The sequence below is a fragment of the Montipora capricornis genome, chromosome 14, assembly GCF_036669925.1.
Source record: "Montipora capricornis isolate CH-2021 chromosome 14, ASM3666992v2, whole genome shotgun sequence".
Taxonomy (NCBI): Eukaryota; Metazoa; Cnidaria; class Anthozoa; order Scleractinia; family Acroporidae; genus Montipora; species Montipora capricornis.
This window is the reverse complement of record NC_090896.1, coordinates 35,001,076-35,020,785: the sequence shown is the minus strand read 5'-3', so window position 1 is coordinate 35,020,785 and position 19,710 is coordinate 35,001,076. Positions and strand designations below refer to the sequence as shown.

General features: G+C 39.5%; 1 protein-coding gene across 1 annotated transcript in view; it reads right to left on the bottom strand.

The window, feature by feature from the left end:
* The window catches only part of LOC138033791 (TBC1 domain family member 2B-like), a 50,943-nt gene that overhangs the window by 16,814 nt on the left and 14,419 nt on the right, over positions 1 to 19,710 (bottom strand). Inside the window, exons 8-22 of the mRNA XM_068881614.1 lie at positions 19,423 to 19,480; positions 19,143 to 19,284; positions 18,385 to 18,558; positions 17,478 to 17,579; positions 16,686 to 16,721; positions 13,172 to 13,250; positions 11,911 to 11,960; positions 10,336 to 10,386; positions 8,901 to 8,930; positions 8,523 to 8,592; positions 7,492 to 7,550; positions 5,930 to 6,029; positions 3,668 to 3,747; positions 2,500 to 2,566; positions 408 to 514 (exon numbers count right to left, since the gene is read on the bottom strand). Of these exons, the coding sequence (XP_068737715.1) occupies positions 408 to 514; positions 2,500 to 2,566; positions 3,668 to 3,747; positions 5,930 to 6,029; positions 7,492 to 7,550; positions 8,523 to 8,592; positions 8,901 to 8,930; positions 10,336 to 10,386; positions 11,911 to 11,960; positions 13,172 to 13,250; positions 16,686 to 16,721; positions 17,478 to 17,579; positions 18,385 to 18,558; positions 19,143 to 19,284; positions 19,423 to 19,480 (1,205 nt within the window). The remainder of the gene's footprint in view (positions 1 to 407; positions 515 to 2,499; positions 2,567 to 3,667; positions 3,748 to 5,929; positions 6,030 to 7,491; positions 7,551 to 8,522; positions 8,593 to 8,900; positions 8,931 to 10,335; positions 10,387 to 11,910; positions 11,961 to 13,171; positions 13,251 to 16,685; positions 16,722 to 17,477; positions 17,580 to 18,384; positions 18,559 to 19,142; positions 19,285 to 19,422; positions 19,481 to 19,710) is intronic.

The following is a 19,710-nucleotide window of genomic DNA, read 5'->3' as shown; positions in this document are numbered from 1 at the left end:
CCTAGAAGGCCCATCAGGCCGGCGCTTATCTCCGGTTTCTGTAGCATGAAGCGACTAGGAGTATTTCTACTCCCCCCTGGATGGGATGCTAGTCTATCGCAGGGTTACCCCCGGCATTAAATTGGCCGGTACCCATTTATACACCTGGGTGGAGAGAGGCACCGTGAGAGTTAAGTGTCTTGCCCAAGAACACAACACAATGTCCCCAGCCAGGACCCGAACCCGGACCACTCGATCCGGAGTCGAGTGCTCTAACCATGAGGCCACCGCGCCTCCCAATGTCAAAATGGGGTGTGGATCTAATTAGGTGAGTTTCTGGACATAAAGTGTTTGAGTCTTGTTGGAAAGTACAAGTACTACGATTGATTGTATGCATTTTCTACTAGGTTACTAACATTATCACCTACATTTGCTGTGCCTTGACAACCATGGCATCGTTAGCTCTAAGCTTGTTGAACTCTAGTATCTCGCTATTCAGGAATCGGTTTTGCAGCACGTAAGCTTGGCATGTTTCCTTGGTAAGACAACAAATAAATAATCTTTGATAAAATTTACGTTTGACATTTACTTTTATTGTAGATACTGGTGAAATAGCAGGATTTTTCTTTTTTTCTAAAAAATCATATCTTCACCGAGCGTCATGAAGATATGTTTTATTTTCACATGTAACGATATGTATCGTCATAGTAACTGATACGATTAGACAATAAAAAGGAGCTTCCCCTTCATTGTACGATAACGTTTGTAATATAATTGTTCTCTACTACATTAACATTTTTATGGTCCAATTTGACAATATCATGATTTGCTCTTCACAAATTTCCCATCTTGTTACATGTTACACAACATGCGTGTTTTAATGGTTGGTGATCACTTTTTCGCCGTTTCGAATACGAATAAAACAAGTTGTTTTTAATCTGAATATTTCATCAATATTTATATAATAAACAGAACATTACATGGCCGCTTGGGGATACGAATTCTATCTTCTCGTGCAGATAGTCTGTCTCACTCGTTCGCCGAGATATTATCAGCACTCGAAGATAAAATTCGTATCCTCGTGCGGCCATGTAATATCCTCTGTGTCCGAACCTGCAAGTAGGGAAATGAATACTCATTTCGATAGACGTTACATAGTGCCTGGTAGTTGATATGTCAACTTTTTCGTGGGAATAATTTAGGATCATTGAAACCGTTTTCGAGATTTATCAAGTTGAGGGGTTGAGGACGCAATCTGTAGCCTTTGCGGTTGCCAGCAATCGAAACTTTCCTGTTTTTTGACACTAATCAAAACGAGTGTATATATATCTGATTGCAGAACTTACCCCTTATTCCGAAATGGCCGCCATTTTGAGGGCATGAAATATTCCACAGTCTGAGACTGCGCATAGTTACAAAGATTATCTTATTGTATCAGCAAACATTCATGGAAGGCAGTACAGCAATTTTGTACGCAGTAGGGGATTATGGAGTATGTGTCACTGAACAACTCAGGAACACGCCATACTAATATCTTTGGTGATGCGCGACTCATCAGAGGCTTTCTACAGGCTTCATAATTCGGACTATGGTAAATGTATGAAGTTCTAGCCATATATTAATATCATCTGCTTCGGCGCTACCTTAATTTACGAAACATGTACAACTTGTCGAAGGCATTTATTTCACCTCGAATTTGCTTAGTCCCAACAGTAACTGAGAATCAATATCAACTTTAAAAGGAGTTTAATGTGAAGCCGGTTTTCACGACCCTGAGGCTAGTACATTGATGTTATTGAACTAGCGTGAGGTCCGCACTGGGAAAATATTGGGTGAATTCCTTTTTTTTGCAAGATTAAGGACCGAGCCTGAAAGGCGGAGTCCCTAAACTCGCAAAATAGGATTTTATTATATTTTCTCTCTTGTGCAGGTTTTTTTTATTTCTTGAGTCTTGTTTATCGACAAACAGAGCAAGAAAGCCATTGACCTGATGAAGTCCGCTACTACAAGATTTAATCCCTTTTTTTTAAAGTAATACACCTACTAGATGAATAATCTCACAGTTCAAGAAAGCCATTACATTGCTGACGTATACGGATGTGGAAAGTAAAATTCGTAATGGAATAGCCTGCGTAGTAGCCATTTCCTTTCCTTTTCCAAACGCGAAAACCTGCGAGAGATTGCGAAAAATAACCCCGTCCCCATTTCTCTCTATTTTTTTGCTCACGCCAGGCGCTCGTCCGCTTTATCGCTCGCTTGTCCGATCTCCGCCTGGAAAAGGAAAGGAAACGGCTGCTAGGCAGGCTATACTGGAATTTCTACATGACTGTATAAAAAAAAACATTTCTCGCATTTTTCTTTTTTGTCCGAGAAAGTGGGAACAGTTTGGCAACCTATATACGATGCTTCGCGACCGTCTCAGCGATCCGTATTGCAAAATTCGGACCGCTCAGAGAACTAATGAGAATTCCCCTTTTCATCTCGGACCAGTTTGCCTATATAATAATGCAGTATACTGACCTTCAGTTTTCCTATTTCCTGGATCTCTTCAATACGATTTTCTGCTGACTTGGTCTCCTTAGGAGAACTAAAATGAACAATTGAATGTGAATGAACGAATAACCAACCAACGAATAAACGTTGAATGAGAGAATGAAGACAGGAACGAACGAACGAACGAACGAACGCACTTCAATAGAATGCACGCATGAACAGGAATAAATGGATAGATGGATAAATGGGATGATGGACGCGTAGACTGCGAAAATTTACGTGAAAATCACTTGTAGGAATTCCATGTCAAAACCAGTCCACTAGTATTTTTTTTCCAAAACAAAATGCTATCTCTTTCCTAACAAGTGTGCACCGGAGTTAAGAAAAGCTCTTCACGCGCAGAGCAGCAAAGCTTCGGCATTGCACGAAATAATGCTCTGCATCTTCAACAGGTGCATCACAAAGAGCGCAAGCAGGGGAAGAACAACAATTTCTTAGAAAAGATGATAGTTTAGAGTACTAAAATTTAATCTCAAACGAGTATGAAACATTGAGATCTGTCGATCCCCAATGTGAGAATTTTCACTATAAAATCTGCGGCAGGTGCGAAAATCGTAAATGCACGAAACTTGCGGTTCGCAGTTTCGCTGCCTGCAGCAAGCATATCGCTATTTTCCCGTACGTTCTAGAGAGTTTAGAAGAAAATGGAAACAACTCGCAGTCTAGAGGATGGGCCGGTGGACGGATGAATGAATGGGTCCTTAAGCACACACGTTTTTGAGACGCGGACGGCAAGAGGAAGTGAGCTGTTTCCCCTTTTAACTTGTCTTCACACAACCACATTTACATTGCCAATTATCTTTCCTCCATTGGAAAATGATTAGCATAAAAATCTGGGAGACACCACTGTCGACCGGGCACGCGAAATGTTCTCTTCCGGTTGCCGTCCGCGTCTCAAAAACGCGCGTGCTTAAGCTCCCCAGGGCCCGTTTTAAACGTCGCATTTTACATGTGCCGAATCTAATGCAAACGAGAAAAATCTATTGTTTTCGCTCATTTGCATTAGATTCGGCACATGTAAAATGCAACGTTTAAAACGGGCCTAATAAATGAATCAAAACCGTTCTCAAAATTAAGCATTTTGATAAGATACAGGATCACGAGAAATATGCTTTCGGATAACAGGACAACATACCTTTCAAAAGCATCGTCATTTTCGTCTTCAGTTTCGCGTACTTCAACCCCCTCGACAGTGGACTTCTCAAGGGCATACAACTAATAAGAAAATCAAGCCTGATCAGCAATGATACGCAACCTCTGGTAACAGAACTTTGTAAAGCCCAACTAAACGTTGCGACGATGATGGACAATACTTCCCACTGTTGCGTTGAAAATTAACTCAGAAATAATCTACATCTACATATCCAGCACTTTGCAAACTCCATTATGACGTGTATGAGTATTTCTGCTTACGTAGCCTAATACACCTTTTTTAGCTATTTTGCTGGAGAATTCAGACACCAGAGAACTCCGCATCCTGCTCTCATCGAATAGTGTGTGAGACCTTTAACGTCCCACGGAGTTTTTTAAACTTTTAGGTAACTTGTTTATGGTGAAAGTCTAACCATTTGCGGATGTGATTACAAAGGCAGCACTTTCTCCTCAGTTATTTTAAGACATTGAGTGTTGGTTCGGCCGGAGACAAACTCACGACCTCCCACACGCATTAGTCTGATGCTAAACCAATAGGCGAGTTTCGCATTCTAACGGTTAGATTGGATCTAGCATGAAATGGAGGCTAATGCAGGGGAAATAATTTGCATGTGAAAAGATTCCCCCGCATTAGCCTCCATTTCATGCTCGATCCAAGTCAACCGTTAGGATACGAAACTGGCCTATTGAGCCCACCGGTTGGCGGTCAGACCTGGTTTGATGCCACTACAGATTAAGATTAACGAACGCAACTAACAAAGTTACGATTCACACCACTCAACGTGTCGGCTCTCCTGCCTATTGTCTTCATCGGAGTTGATTTTAGACCGTTACAAGAGTGACTATATATGCCTTACTGATTGGCAATCTTTTCCTTTAGAACGACTTTCATATGCACCTTAATTGGCTTATCGAACAAAAACAAACGAGCGCGAATTTTCATTGGCTTAGCGAACGCCGATGCAAGAAACGTCATCTCTTCATGGAACTTTCTGAAACGTTTCGCTTTGACGTCATTTGAAATGCAGTAATGTGATTGGGCAATCGAACTGTTTACTGCCCAGATTAGGAGTTTCCTTGGAGGGAATAAGGAAAAGCTTTGTTTTAATCTTGCCAAACCTTGGTCCGTGAAACAAATTGCGAACACTCTTTCAAGGTCATACAAAAGTCGCTCTAACAAGATGTAGATGGAGTCAGGTATAAGGCCACCATCATCATCATTCAAAAGTGGGTGGGTGGAATTTATGCGGTAAGTTTTCAAACTTCAAGTCGACAATAGTGCCACTGGTTACTGGTGGTAATTTTTCCACTCATTCGTTAGGTTCCAACAAATCGGAAATATCAATTTTTGCAAAGAAAAAAGGAAGTTCTTTCGGGACCAAGAGTGGACGCAACTTCGTCTCCAGGGTCTCTCTTCTACCCTTCCTTGGAGGAAGGGAAGAAGAAAGACCCTGGGGACGAGGTGGGAGAGGACGAGGTGAGAGAAAACATCCACCATACATGAAGGGACAGCTATTCTTAGAGTTATTTTCATAGAGTTATGTCGTAGAGTTAGACTTAAGTTTCCAAAATCCTGAATTCAAGATTTTGGAAGCCAACGTTCATAAAAGCTAAACTTTTGTTTAGGCCTAATTAGGCCTAAGGTTAGCTTTTATGCATGTTTAGGATACTTTTTGTATTTCTGTATTTCTAAATTCAGGATTTAGGCCTTCCAAAATCTTGAATTCAAGATTTTGGAAACTTAATTAACTCTAACTCTACGGCATAACTCTATGGAAATAGAGCGGTTTTCAATTGATTGTCGAAAGTAATTAGATAATTACTTTGGTTTATAATTACTTCACTCAGTGATTGGTTCAAAGTTCTCGCGCCATTTTTTTCAACCAATCAGAAGTGAAACCAAAACTAATCGTGACTCCCGCGTGCACATTTTCCCGTGCTTTGTGTCGGCTACGTGTAATTACTTCGAGTTTTGATTGGTTTGCTGGATTGCCTCCGTCCTTTTTGATTGGCCAAAGTAATTACTTTGGTACGATACTCAATTGAAAATCGCTCTAACTCTACTGCTAGTCAACCTCATACATGATCCTCTACCAATGATAATTTTTTTTCAATCTAAATTTGACCCGTGGTCAAGATGCACGCATATTTTAAGGAAGACACCTGACTGGTTATCATTGGCTGCCCGATCACGGGCACGAGACCAAAATAACCTTTACAGCGTGGCGCGAAGTAAACTACTTACCTGGTTAGTGAGTGAGACGACCACTTGGTCCTTAACAGCTGTCATTTCCTGAAACATCTGAATTTGGTCCCTACATTCCCGCAGTTCCTTGTTATTGGCTCTGGGACAAAATAGAGGCACAATTAACGCGGCAGTTTTCAAGCAAGTGCTGTGAGAAATTCAATACATTTGCACTAGGACGCAGGGATGTGGGGAGAGTGAACGGTCATGCGCATGCTTTGTATCACAAGTACACCTATGAACAGGGGGTTTAAATGTAAAATATGTAAATTTTAAAATGGAAATGCTTTATTTATAGTGGAAGTGCACTTAGTTATCAAGCTAGATCACAGTCACCCCACTTTTAATAATTTGAAAGAAACATGATTAATAAGCCCAACTGCCAGGTAGAGTTGAATCCGGGACAACGGCCGGAAACAAATCCAAACCAGAGACTAAAACCGGGACAACCGCATGCAAAACCAACGCCCTAACCACTGGCCTTCCTAGCTCCGCTGGCCCTTCTTGTTATTCCAGGAAGCCAGTACTCTGGGGATAACTCGAAAACCGCAAGGTTCATTCGTCCCCCCTGCCTCGACTTTTATACACAGATCTCTTTCTTCATATGTTATATCTTTTATTTTATACAGTAGAGCGACTTTCATAGGACCTTGAAAAAGTACTCGCAATTTGTTTCACGGACCAATGTTTGGGGTTGGGGGTAGACCCACCGCAGAGAGAGAACCTGCTCGCAGGCTATTCACGGACCAATGTTTGGCAAGATTAAAACAAAGCTTCTCCTTATTCCCGCCAAGGAAACTCCAAATATGGGCAGTAAACATTTCGATTGCCCAAGCACATAACTGAATTTCAAATGACGTCAACGCGAAACTTTCCAGATAATTCCATGGGGAGATGACGTTGTTTGCATCCAGGTTCGCTAAGCCAATGAAAATTCGCGCTTGCTTGTTTTTGTTCGATAAGCCAATGAAACGTTTTGCATTTTTGTTTATGTTCTTTTTTTATGTTTGTTTTTCAAGGTCGCTCTATTTGAAAATGTGTATTAATTTTAATTGTAAAGAATAAAATAAAGTGTAGTTGCACTGTTGTTGTTGCATAACCGGTGACACAGAGCGAGGATTTTCCACTTTTAACCCTGCCTTAATGCTACCACAGCTGAGCTGTTAAGAAGTGTCCTTACTCTCACGGAGGGGTACAGGCGAAAGCAATGCCCATAAATGAAAAAATGCACTTCCGGATTCCGTCTAAAATTGTCTAGTACAAAAGGCAAGCACCGGAAGTTCCGTTCGCAATTAATACTAAAAAAAAAAAAAAACAACTTACGTACATTTTCTTTGGGGCATTCAAGTTACGAATTTGTAACCCACATCTTATCTCTCTTTGAGAGAACTTTGTAGACTTTGAGTTCTAACATGTTAATAATGATACTACGTAAGGCCCGTTAAAAGGTGATGGAGTAATGCCAAAAACCAACTCAAATACTCAAATCGAGTTGTTCAGTTGCGATGCATTGTGGGCACTAGAGGCCGTGATACTCCCTGTCGGCAACCAGAATAACTTACTTTATTAAACCATCAGCTTTTTCCAGTTCCAGCGTCTGCTCCTTTAGCTTTTCTTCCAACTATCAAGAAACAAAACTCCCTTTGAAGCGAATTAGTTGGCTCAGAAGATCACGACCTTGATGCGTTAAAACTCCGGTTCAGAGCTGGGGTGTTTTGAGTTTTAAAATTTCCTTATTTGGATGTAACGTAGCTCGTGTATTTTCCCGCGCGTGCAGCTTCGATCTTATTTTTGCCCATATTTGGGCATAAAATTGGTGTCGTAAAATCCCCTGCTTTGTTCCAAGGAAATAGTTGCAAGTGTCACCCTTCAAGCTCATGTGCATGAGGACAGGTTGCAAGTCATAAGTTGGAAAACACGTACGACACTTGAGGACAGTGCCTACTATTGTTATTGCGGCTAAACTGCAGAATACCCCGCAACTTATTTGCATTTCATTGAATAAGAACAAGCCCTATTGTATTCCGACTCGTTCTTCAAAGAATGCCGCCAAGGGGAAACAACAGTGGTGAGGTGTTGCGGGGTATTCATCTCGAGATACTCGGATTTCCTATCGGCGGTGCCTATCAACACAGGGATATTTTTGCGCGGTTCAAAACTATGCGGAGAAAACAGAACTTAGCAAGTTCTCTAGGTATCGAAAAAGAAAATTAGAGGTAACCATACATTTTAATTAAGCTTCACTTTGGAAAAGAACGCCATACATTGCTTTGTATTTTAAAGCGTTTGACAAATATTGTTGATTAATTATCTTTGAGGAGAGAGGAAAGCGGAGTGGAGTAAAACCTCTCAGTGCAGAGAACCAACAAACTCAACCCAAATATGACGGTGAGTCTGGGAATCGAACCCGGGCAACATTGGTGGGAGGCTAGTGCTCTCACCACTGCGCCATCCCAAAACTCCTTTGAGTTACCGAGCCTGCTTTTTAACTGGAAGCCTTAAAAAACTGAGCCGCCTTGCAACTCGAAATAAGTTGCATCATGGGTAATTAAGGAAAGTTGTATGAGGTCCATCCATTTGCAAACTGACTCACCTGTGCAATATATATTAATTTGTCTTTCATTTCTTCTGAGAATGATCTCCGTTCATCTTGATCTTTTACACTTAAAAAACAAAGAAAACCCCAGTACTTTTCTGTCCTAAAACACATCTACACAAGCAACAGTGCACTTTTCGACAGGTCTGTGTGGGTCAGAATAGGTAGGAAAGAGTGGGTGGGGGGGGGGGGGGAAGTGGGCAGGGTGAGAGTGCAGGGAGGAGTGACCAAGGAAAACTGGAGAAGAACAAGAATCATCCATTTGCAGCACATAATGTGGAATGAGGAGGACACAAATCTCACAGAGCCAACAAACTTGATAACAAAGGCAAATAATTGTAAAATGAAGAAATCAATGCATGAGCACACACTTACTTCATATTACTATTTTCAAGTTCAAATTTTCTGAAAAAAAAAAAACACAAAGGAGGAATTAAACCAAAACTAAAGTGTTAAAGATCGAACTCTTTTTTACACATTGTAGTATTATTTTAAGGCTGAAGCTTGTGGGATAGTTTGTGTAATCTATACAGACGATATCTATTTACAAAGATTCCAATATCTGTTTACGATTCCTTTTGTTATTCAAATATACCATGCACTGTAACAAAAAGATTTACATGTTCTGACAACTTTTAGTTAAGGCTTTGGATGGCACATTAATAAACAAAAGAGGACCTCTCTGAGATCTTCACTATACCCCTGAGGGACAAAAAGGTTAAATGGTGCTTATCCAAAAACATCTAAGGGCTTTACAGGAATTGACAAAAAGGACAACGAGAGCAAAAAAGAAAAAAAAAAACGTCTTTGAATAGATGTGGGTTTGACTTTTGACTTACAGTCCAAAAGAGATTAAAAGAAATACCAGTACAATGAAATGGCAGATGTTCCACAGTCTTGGAAATGCTACAGAAAAGGCTCTACTAGCATGCCTTAAAATTCTATTGAGGTTTACAGCATGCCAATCCATTCAAACATTTATTATTAAAGGCAGGGTTCGTACCCTTTTTAAGACCAAAAAGTCAAGGACTTTTCAACAGGGGCACCCAACGAGATTATAGCTCAAAACCACTTAAACGTATTCTAGTATTTAATCGGTAGATATAGGCATATTTTTATCCCCTAAAAATGTTTCATCTGTTCGGATTTCCTAGCTGAAAGTCTAGTGATCCGAAAATTCTAGGGATCAAAAAGCTACCTTTTCGAAAATTTCAGCCAGAAAAAGGGCTCCCGAAAATTCTAGGTGACCTTTTTAGGGTAAAAATCCATTAAAAATGGGCAATTATACCATATTTTAGATGTTCGAAAATCCTAGGACAGGCAGGTAAGCATGAAATTTTACAACAAATGTTTCGAAAATTCTAGATCTCAAATCGTCTTCCAAACAGATAATTTTCCGAAAATTGACGTTGGGGGCCCTGTTTTCAAGGACATTCTAGGACCCTACTTTTAAATTTCAAAGACTTTTTTAAATAAGAATTTACCACAAACCAAGCAAAATTCGAGAACGTTATACTTTTGTTTACCTGAACATTAAATTTTGTTCTCACTGGCTTTCATTTACTTTACGACTTTAAAGCATTAATATTTTTCAATCTTGATCAATAAAAAATCAAGGACTTTCAAGGACCAAAAATCAATTTCAAGTACTTTCAAGGCCTTGAAATCAGACTTCTGGAATCCAAGGGTTTTCAAGGGTTTTCAAGACGCGTACGAACCCTGTAAAGAGGTCAACTGAAGCATCCTATTGCAATAAAAAGAGTGACAAATGAACAAAACATAATTTAAGGAAAATGCAAATTTTAGTCACCTGAGAACTTCATGGAGGCTTTCAATGACATCTTGTCGAACTTGTACTTCACTGTAATGAGTAAATCATTTTTTATTTTGAATAGATTCAGCTGCATTGATTCGGATTTACTCTGTATCAAAAGAATGACAAATTACACTTCAAGCCAATTTAAAAGGGTTTGGAGTTGCCAAAAAAGAGAGACAGTGAAAGAATCATTAATTTTGTAATATGATGCGCAGTTTACACTTAAGAATAAAATACATATAAGGTTTCAGTTACATAATTATTGTGATCTGAAATTTTCGGGAACTTGTATCAATGTACTGTGTATGCAGGGTAAAAAACTTCACAGTAGTGTTAGGCCTCACTCGAACTTGGAATCGCTAATTTTGCACTTATGTAATAATATTTGAATCCAGGAAGGGAACTTCAATTTTTTTCAAAAAAGGTACAATTGAACCTCTGGTTACAACCACTTCTCGTAAGAGACCAATTTTCCAAACTACCAAAAGCCTCCAAGTAAAATCAATATAACCTCTTGTAAGCGACCACCTCTCCTAAGCGATCACGACCACTTTTAGGGCTAATAGTTCGAACTTTTCTTTTGTTGTCAACATCCTGTAAGCGACCACTTGACAGGTAATAGAGTGGAAATTGGATAGTAAGGCATTGTAACATCATCTCATTCCTAGGTAGCTAACAAGAGCAGGAAATTTCTCAATGGGAAGTGACAGATTTTTTCTGGAGATTGACGTTTTTACATCAGGAATAAAACATTTAAATTTTAAAGGAAAATTCACATACATTGTATTATACTAGTCTTAAAAGAGATGACAATAAATCTCTTATAATTACAGAAAATTAGAACTGATTTCCTATTAAACTGACTGCTCTCTCAAGAACAGTCAACAGCTTGACAGAAATACAGTATGAACATGGAAGTACAGTATTTGGCGCAGTCAAATATCATTCCCTATTCAGCCCAAGTCTGGATCATATCCACTTGGTTTTTATTTTTTTTTATTTCAGCAAACGTATGAATTCACACAAGAATTAATATTTTTGTGACTACTTAACAATTGGACCCGTAGCCAGCAAGGGCTACGGGTCAATAGCCCATGAGGTGAAGCCGAATGGGCTATTGACCCGTGGCACTTGAGGGCGAAGGGTCTAATTGTTTTAGTATCACCCAACTAGTCAGACAGAAAAGACAATTATAAAGTTAGCAAATACAAGTTGAAAATATATTTATTTGGGAATAAAATGAAAGAAAGCGTCACGCTTTTCGCTACTCGAGGACTATTACTAATAGTCCTCTAGTAGCGTAGCCAATGAAAATGCAGCATTTGCATTAGTCCACTAGTTGGGTGATACTACTAAAAGTTATTTCGTGGGTTTGGATGGGCACTGGTGCAAGGGGCAAGTCTTTGCAGTTACCATAATTATGCTAATGACCCAAGAATTTTGACTCAAAAAATGGTCTAAGCTCTTGTAAGCAACCATCAAGGCTTGACATTTTGGGTGGTTGTTTACGGAAGGTTCAACTATATTGTGAATAAACATGAAGACCATGTGTTACTTGTGTACACTTACTCATTAGCTGCTGATAATTTCTTTTCAACTGCATGAAGTGCATCCTGAAGCTTTGATTTGAACAAAAAATGTTATCTATAATCATGGTACCATAAAAAATTCTAGTTCAAGCAAACACGTATTAAAAAACAATGGAGAAATACAAATGGGCCAGATAGGATCCCACATGCTGCAAATTGGTAGGCATGAATAGTCTAAAGTAATGATAGCCAGTCCATGACAGAACGTGGCATGAGATGTTTGAAAACCATGCACTAAAAAATAAGCGAAAAAAAACCACTCTCTACACAAAAAAATACTACATGTCTTCTAGACTAGTATTTGTTGACTCTGCAGATCAATCAATGCAACATTATATAAATACAATCATTTATATAAGTTACACAAATATGAATTTTTTGCTGTCAGTTTGAATGATTGGTCAAGTAGGTCCTTATTCAACAGTTTGGTATACCAAAACTAGAGCTTTGTCTCTTTTAATGTACAGCCCAAACTCAACACATGTTTGAATGGCCGCAACTCATTTAGCAAGAGGTACAAGTATTGACAACACGTTAAATATATAAACTGGTAAGAGTAAAAACAAAAGAAATGTATATTTCAAGTGCAAGTTATTGGAGAAAGATTGAAATTATTCCTCAAGAATTACTTGAATCCTTTAGTAAATATATACCTCTTACTAACCAAGGTCAAGGGCTGTACTGTAATGTATGGCCCAAGTGTGAAGGTCATAAATTGAAGGGGAAAAACAGGGGAAAAACAGGGGTCCGTAATTTACAGTATGGACTGAGAAAACGAGGTTAGTAAGATATTTATTATTATCTTTGAGGTAATCAGGCACACCGGAAAGGAAACTAGTTGAAGTCAAGCAGAAGGTTTAACTGCCGCAAAGATTGCCGTGTCAAAAACCGAAAAACCAAATCTTCTTGACTCTTTGAAATAGTTACTTTCAAGTTTTAATATGTAACAGAAACAGCATGTTAACCCTGCTAGAGAATGTTTTATTAAAATTTCAAATTTAGTGGGCTGTACATGCCGCGTACAGTGGGCCGTTCTGTAGAATACAGCCTGCTGATTTAGCCAATCACAGCACGCGCACTACCTGAGAGATAGTACAACATTATTTATTAATAAGAATTGTTATGTATTGAAAGATTAAAGTGGACAAGGTACCACTATAATTACTAAAGAGTCCTTTGTCATGACCATTTGAGATCAAACCACTATACTATTAAAATAATCATAAATATATTTTTAATACCTTCTTGCATTCCAAACACTGAGGTGGTACTGTTCCAGGAGATACAGGCTGATTTACTGTGCGAGTGTTGGCAAACTTTCTGCAAAATTAAAGTTGAGCTAAGTGCCTTCTAGTTTTTGGTTTCTATCCTACATGCAAATACATCAAATCTCACACCTAGGGGTCAACGGGTTAAAGATAGTAATTATCTCTGTTACAACCCGTACTCATTCTGGAAGAATGATAAAGAAGCCTGAGAGACTGGACCTGTGAATAGTTAAATTATACTAACCCCACCCTAGTGTGTTGGACTTAAAGTGTCATGTGACTTTCGTTGTTGTTCCTGCTCTTGTTATCGAAGGTTTTTCATTGTTAGAGCCAAAATCCTTTTCCAAGAGTTGTGGTTGAAACGATTACAGTGGGATTACCCGTTAGATAGTGACACTAAAGCAAAGTGGTTAAGTTGGAAGTCAGAGTTGTTGCAGCTAAAAGATGTGACTATCCCTTGATGCTTCGGAAATGGTATTACGCGAGACTCTGCGGTAGAGGTGCATGGTTTTGGAGATGCTTCCCTCAAGGTGTATGGAGCAGCAGTGTACATTCGAATAAGAGACAAGCAAGACAATGTATCTTCAAAGCTGGTAAGGCTGGAGGCAGTGTGGCCCAGTGGTTAGGGCGCTTGCCTTGAGATCCGGAGATCCCGGGTTCAAGACCCGCTCTGACCACTCGTTGAATTTGATCTTGGTAGTCCCTGGTTCAACTGAACCCAATCACACTTGTAAATAACCAACTGGTTTGCCTCCAGCCAGTTGGGATTCTTAACAGTTGTTGTTGTTCTGTTCTGTCATTTCGTTGTGTTTCATTGGCCCTGAAAAGCCCCTATGGGGAGCGGTCAATTAAGTATGTATTGTATTGTATTGTAATAGCGAAGTCCAGAGTCGCGCCCATTAAGAAGGTGTCACTTCCAAGGCTGGAACTTTTAGCAGCAGTTGTAAATGCCAGGTTGCTAAAATTTGTTGTAAGGGCTTTGCCAATGAAGGTGGCTACAATCTCAGACAAAAATAAAGGGGACACTTCACGCTGCGTAGCAGATTACCCCTTCCCCCTATTCAATGTTGCAAAGAGAACGGCGTTTTTCCAGGAGCCCGACAGTTTTTACGCCATCAACATTGTCACGGGGGAGGGGGGTTCAAACGTGCTTTGGTGTCACGATCTTTTTGACCGGGATTGTAGGGTTGTGTGTTGGTCAGATAGTATGGTGGCACTGAACTGGATAAAAGGGCAGAGTTCTTCCTGGAAGCCATTTGTTGCAAATCGCGTGGCTGAGATAATGTAACAGTCAACATGGGATCCTGAGTGTTGGAGGTATATTGTGCAAGTAAGGAGGATCCTGCAGACTTGTTGACGCGTGGATACGATTTCAAGCACTTTGTAGTGGAATTGACCCCAATAGATGTCTTCGCCTTGCGAACCACTACCCGCTCAACCCGAAAACAAAGCTGCTCCCGCCGAAGCTTGAGAGGAAAAAAGAACTACCCATGTGTATACATCAGCCGTTGCAGAACCACTGATTGATATGTCATGCTACGGGACATGGTTAAAGTTGATTTGAGTAACTGCTTATGTATCGAGAGCGGTCAAATTGTTTAAGACTAAATCTAGCTCTTGTTAAAGGGAACTGTCGGCGGACGAGGTGAGGCAAGCCGAGATTAAATGTTGTATGTGGGTGCAGGAAGTGGTCTACAAAGAAGAATTCGAGAAACTAAAAGCTGGAGAGGTACTTCCCAGTAACAGCCACCTCCTGAAACTAGACCCTTATTATGACAGAGATGATCAGGTATTAAGATTTGGTGGGAGACTACAACTTGCTGATCTTCCCGAACAGAACAAGCATCAAATAATCTTGCCTCAAGGACATCCTGAAGTTGCCAAAATGGTGCAAGATGTACATAAGAACATGTTGCATGCTGGTCCAGAAACGGTATTATCAACTTTAAGGCAGAAAGTTTGGCTAACTCAAGGAAGACGTGAGGTTAAACGTGTTATCAGAAGATGTTTAGCTTGCCAAAGACAACGAGTTGGACCTTGTGCCCAGAAAATGGGTCAGTTGCCAGAGGAGAGAATTTCCTGTTCACAAGCTTTCGTGCATGTTGGGACTGATTTTGCAGGACCACTGTATGTGAAAGGGGACTTAAACATTAAGCATACGTGTATATTTTCACATGCGCATCATCTCAAATGGTTCACCTGGAACTTACACATAGTTTGACGACTGATGAGTTCCTACAAGCCTTTAGTTGCATGACGAGTCGCAGAGGTCTTTGCCATACAGTGTGGTCAGACAATGCACAAACCTTCAAGGCAACAAGCAGGGAAATTCAGAAATTATATGATGAACCCACTACTGAAAGTCAAAGAATGTGGAGTACGCTGGATCAAGATCAAATCAAGTCAGAGTTCTCATCATGAGGGATCAAGTGGAAATTCATCACAGAGCGTTCCCCGTGGAGAGGTGGATGGTGGGAACGATTTTGCAGAGAGAGTAAAGAACCACTGCGTAAGGTCCTTGGAAGGGCACTTCTCATCTTTTCTGAGCTAAACACGTTGCTGGTCTCATAAACTCACGGCCGTTGACCGCAGTAAGTGATGATTGCAGAGGCCTGAACATTACCTATTACACCTGCTCACCTTGCAATTTGTAGGCCAATTAACCAGTCACCGGAAAGGGAAGAAAGTAGCTTAGCGCAGACCAGTAAGAGGACTGTCAAAAGGTATCTCTACCTTAAGAGACTACTCAATCACTACTGGAAGCGTTGGAAACAAGACTATATGTACCTACATCTCCTATCGGTATTAAAGAAACAAGTGGCATAAAGAGATCCCTTCAATTCGAGAAGGCGACATTGTACTTATTTCTGATGGCAATGTGCCACACACCAAATGGCTGTTGGCTAAAGTTGAAAGGGTTTATCCAGGTAACGACAGGCTTGTACGGACCGCTACAGTTAGAGATTGAGCGCACAACAGTTTCTACAACAGACTCGTTCAACGTTTACACAAGTTAGAGATTGAGTCAGCAGCTTCACAAGTAAGCCCCGAAGAAGAGGATCCTGTCCATGGTGGGGAGAAGCCGCAAACGAACACTGTTCATGCTGCAAGTATACCTGTCCTGTTTCCAAGCCTAAATTGAGTGTTGTCCTCCCTGAAGGAGGACAAGGTGGGGAGAATGTGACAACCGTACTCGTTCTGGAAGAATGATAAAGAAGCCTGAGAGACTGGACCTATGAATAGTTATATTAACCCTAACCCCACCCTAGTGTGTAGAACTTAGAGTGTCATGTGACTTTCGTTGTTGTTCCCGCTCTTGTTATCGAAGGTTTTTGTACGTCGTAGCATTTCACTCGTATACATCCCCTTTGTAAATCGATGTGTAGCCGAGTCCAGTGGATTAAAGTTGTGTTACGCTTCAACTTGTCTCGTTGTAAATCCTAACAATCTGATTATCACTTTAACAATAAAATAAGGACTTTCTTACCTCCGAAGTGTCGTAGTCCTTATCATAAAATTGGTACTGAAAAATATTACAAAATACTGGGCCAATTAGAACACAACATAAACCTTAAAAGAAGTGAGATCAAGGCTGACTTATACAAATGTGTAAAGTTATTAATTTAGGGGAAAATCATTGAGCTGCTGTTTTCATCTTGAGAATTCATACAACTCCCGCAAATATAGATGTGACTCTGAATAAAGCATATTGAATTACTGAGCAGAAGCATCATGTGTGAACCGTGGATGCATTTCCGAAACACAGTACCCCACAAATTACTGACCATTGGTATTCAGTACCAGTTCGAATTTTTCCCAAAATGATGTTTATGGCTTTTTTGGCTTACACATGCAGCCTCAATAACGCGTCCTTGAACCCTTTTGAGATATCACTGCCATTGACAGCCGCAAATGGCCACTGCATGCATAAATAGACAAACCAGGGGTATTAAAATGAAGAGACAAATCGAATGCTTAATGAAAATGTTAGATCTAGAACAAACTTAAAAACCATTATATAAAACAATAATATCATAAAAGAAAAATGAGTCAGTCAAACACATCCTTTCATGTTTAGGGTGGCTTTAAATACTGACTGTCTTTGAAGGTTGGTGAAATATTAAAAAATCATGGACAACTTTGTGATCTCGATCACCACACCATTATTGATGCAGCAATAATATTACAGTATTTCCTTTAGCAAAACACAGTCATGCAGTACCCTCGGAAATCAAGTTCTAAAATTGTCATAAGTTTACAAGTCTCTTCTGATCAATACCTGAATGGTTTTTTCTCTTCTGTATTTTCTTGTTGTTTTTGGTTGCTAACATCAGCTGTTAATACAATTTCTTCATCATTCTTGATATGACTTTGAAATGAGCTAATGTACAATGTATTTGAAATAAAATTAATACTCTGACCATCTAAAAGTTCAAGTGTGATAAAAAATGAAGGATGAAGAAAATATAATGGTAAGTTGCTGCTTGTAATTAAGCCCTAGGCCTTAAAGTTAACTATTAGGGTTTTTCGATGGCCTTATAAAAAACATGGGGGTCATATCCCAGGTGGGTTAAAACTGGAAAAAAAGAAACATTTTGAAAGACCAATTTGCTTCTCACACACATTGCACATACCGGGCCACAGTCATCAAATGGCCCTCATATATAGAAAATGCTCTATATAGATGCTATTATAATTATACAGCTCTTAATTTATACAACTCTACAGTAAAACTGTAAACCTTCCCTTTCAAAACAACTAGTGACAATCTTAGAAGTGAAGTTAAACTATTACTTCATTGGTGTTTTTTTTTTAGTTTAAAAATGTCCTTATTTGGACGTAATGTAGCTTGTGCATTTTGTTGTGCAATTGCAGCTTCGATCTTATTTTTGTCCATAATTTGGGCATAAAATTGGTATAATCCTGAAATCCCCAGCTTTAATCCAAGGAAAAGAGTTGCAAGTTTAACATGCCTCAAGGTCATGTACTGCTTCTGATAGAAGATAATGAAAATTAGAAACAAGATTTCTCTACTATCAGTATTATTATTCCTCAAAAGTGAAGAAAAACTCAAAATTGATGTAAAACTCACCGCAGCTCAGACTCGGAAAAAAGCTACCTGCAGCTCATTGCATTCCTTGAATGCAAGAAAATTCAATGTGATATCCATAATTTTTTTAATGTACCTCTTGCCTTCATCATTAATGCAGGGCATAACTTTGTCATCTGACACAGACTGGACTCTTGGATTCTTTAGATCTTCCAGACACTGTTGTTCTAACAGTTCTTTTTCTGTCATAGGTGCAGAAATGTTGAGGGGTGGAGTCTGCTGTGAGAAATTCACTGACGTTCGCTTGGCTCTGAAATCAACGGAATTGGCAAAAATTAAAAATTTAAGAGACCAAGTTCTAGCTGCTGATGATCAATTATTATCGTGGGCCTTTAATTTAGGTTAACCTTCTCCATGGTTAAATTGGGCTCAAATAAATCAATCAACAGGTTAATCTGATCTAATACATGTAGATGCATGATTTCTTGCTATTGGTGTAGTCTTTTACATGGAAACTTTTGACAGACAAGTTCAATATATTTGTTTGTTGTCCAAGCATCAGATTTTTCTTTGGGCAGAAGTGTGTGTTTTATTTCATCACATATTGGATTCAAAAGTATATTTACTGGAGTCAGTCATCTCCTCTTAGAAATCTTGGTCATTCAGTGGCTTTACCCACTGGATAAAGTTATTGGCCTTTGAATAACTGAGACCAGGAATTTTAGTATATAGGTGGAGCATCTCACTGGTCTTATATGGGTCTTATGACATGTCAGCCTCAAAGTGTCAATAATTGGTTGGAGGGGTGGGGGGAGGGGGATTGAGTGGCTGCATATCCTCAGGGACATCGCTAAGAACTCATCTAATTTGACTGGCTGAAAGATAACTTCTTACCGCATGTTATTAATTTCAGTCTTGAGATTTGTGTATGAAATGTTTGAGAGAAAGCTTTGTGATGGAGGCATAATTGTCGCTGCTTCTTCACCAACAGATTGTGGGGCTGGAACAGGGTTCATAATGGCCTGAGCTGGTAAATCTGAGAACATATTATGATTAGAAAAAATGATCATTAATCCTGGCACCAAGATGTGCAGTTAAAGCATTCTCCTGGATGCACAGAGTAGAGGGGTTGAGAACGTAAAATTAGTGATGTACTTGCTTATAATCTACAAACCTTGAGATTTTTCCTCCTTCGTTTCTTCCTCTTCAGCTAAAAGACCATGTGTAGACTGCTGCACGAGAAAAAAATACATGTACAGCTTTAATTTAGGCACAGTAGCTACTAATTAAGAGTCAGGCATAAAATCTTTGCAGCATACATGTGTGACTTGGAGTTTTATTAATCAACTTGAAAGAAAATCTATTTAATTATAACATACATGTATTCTCTCACCAAGTATTGCCAACTTCACTAAATCAATGTGCCATGTTTCTGATCACCTCACGGACCAAAGCAAGTTAA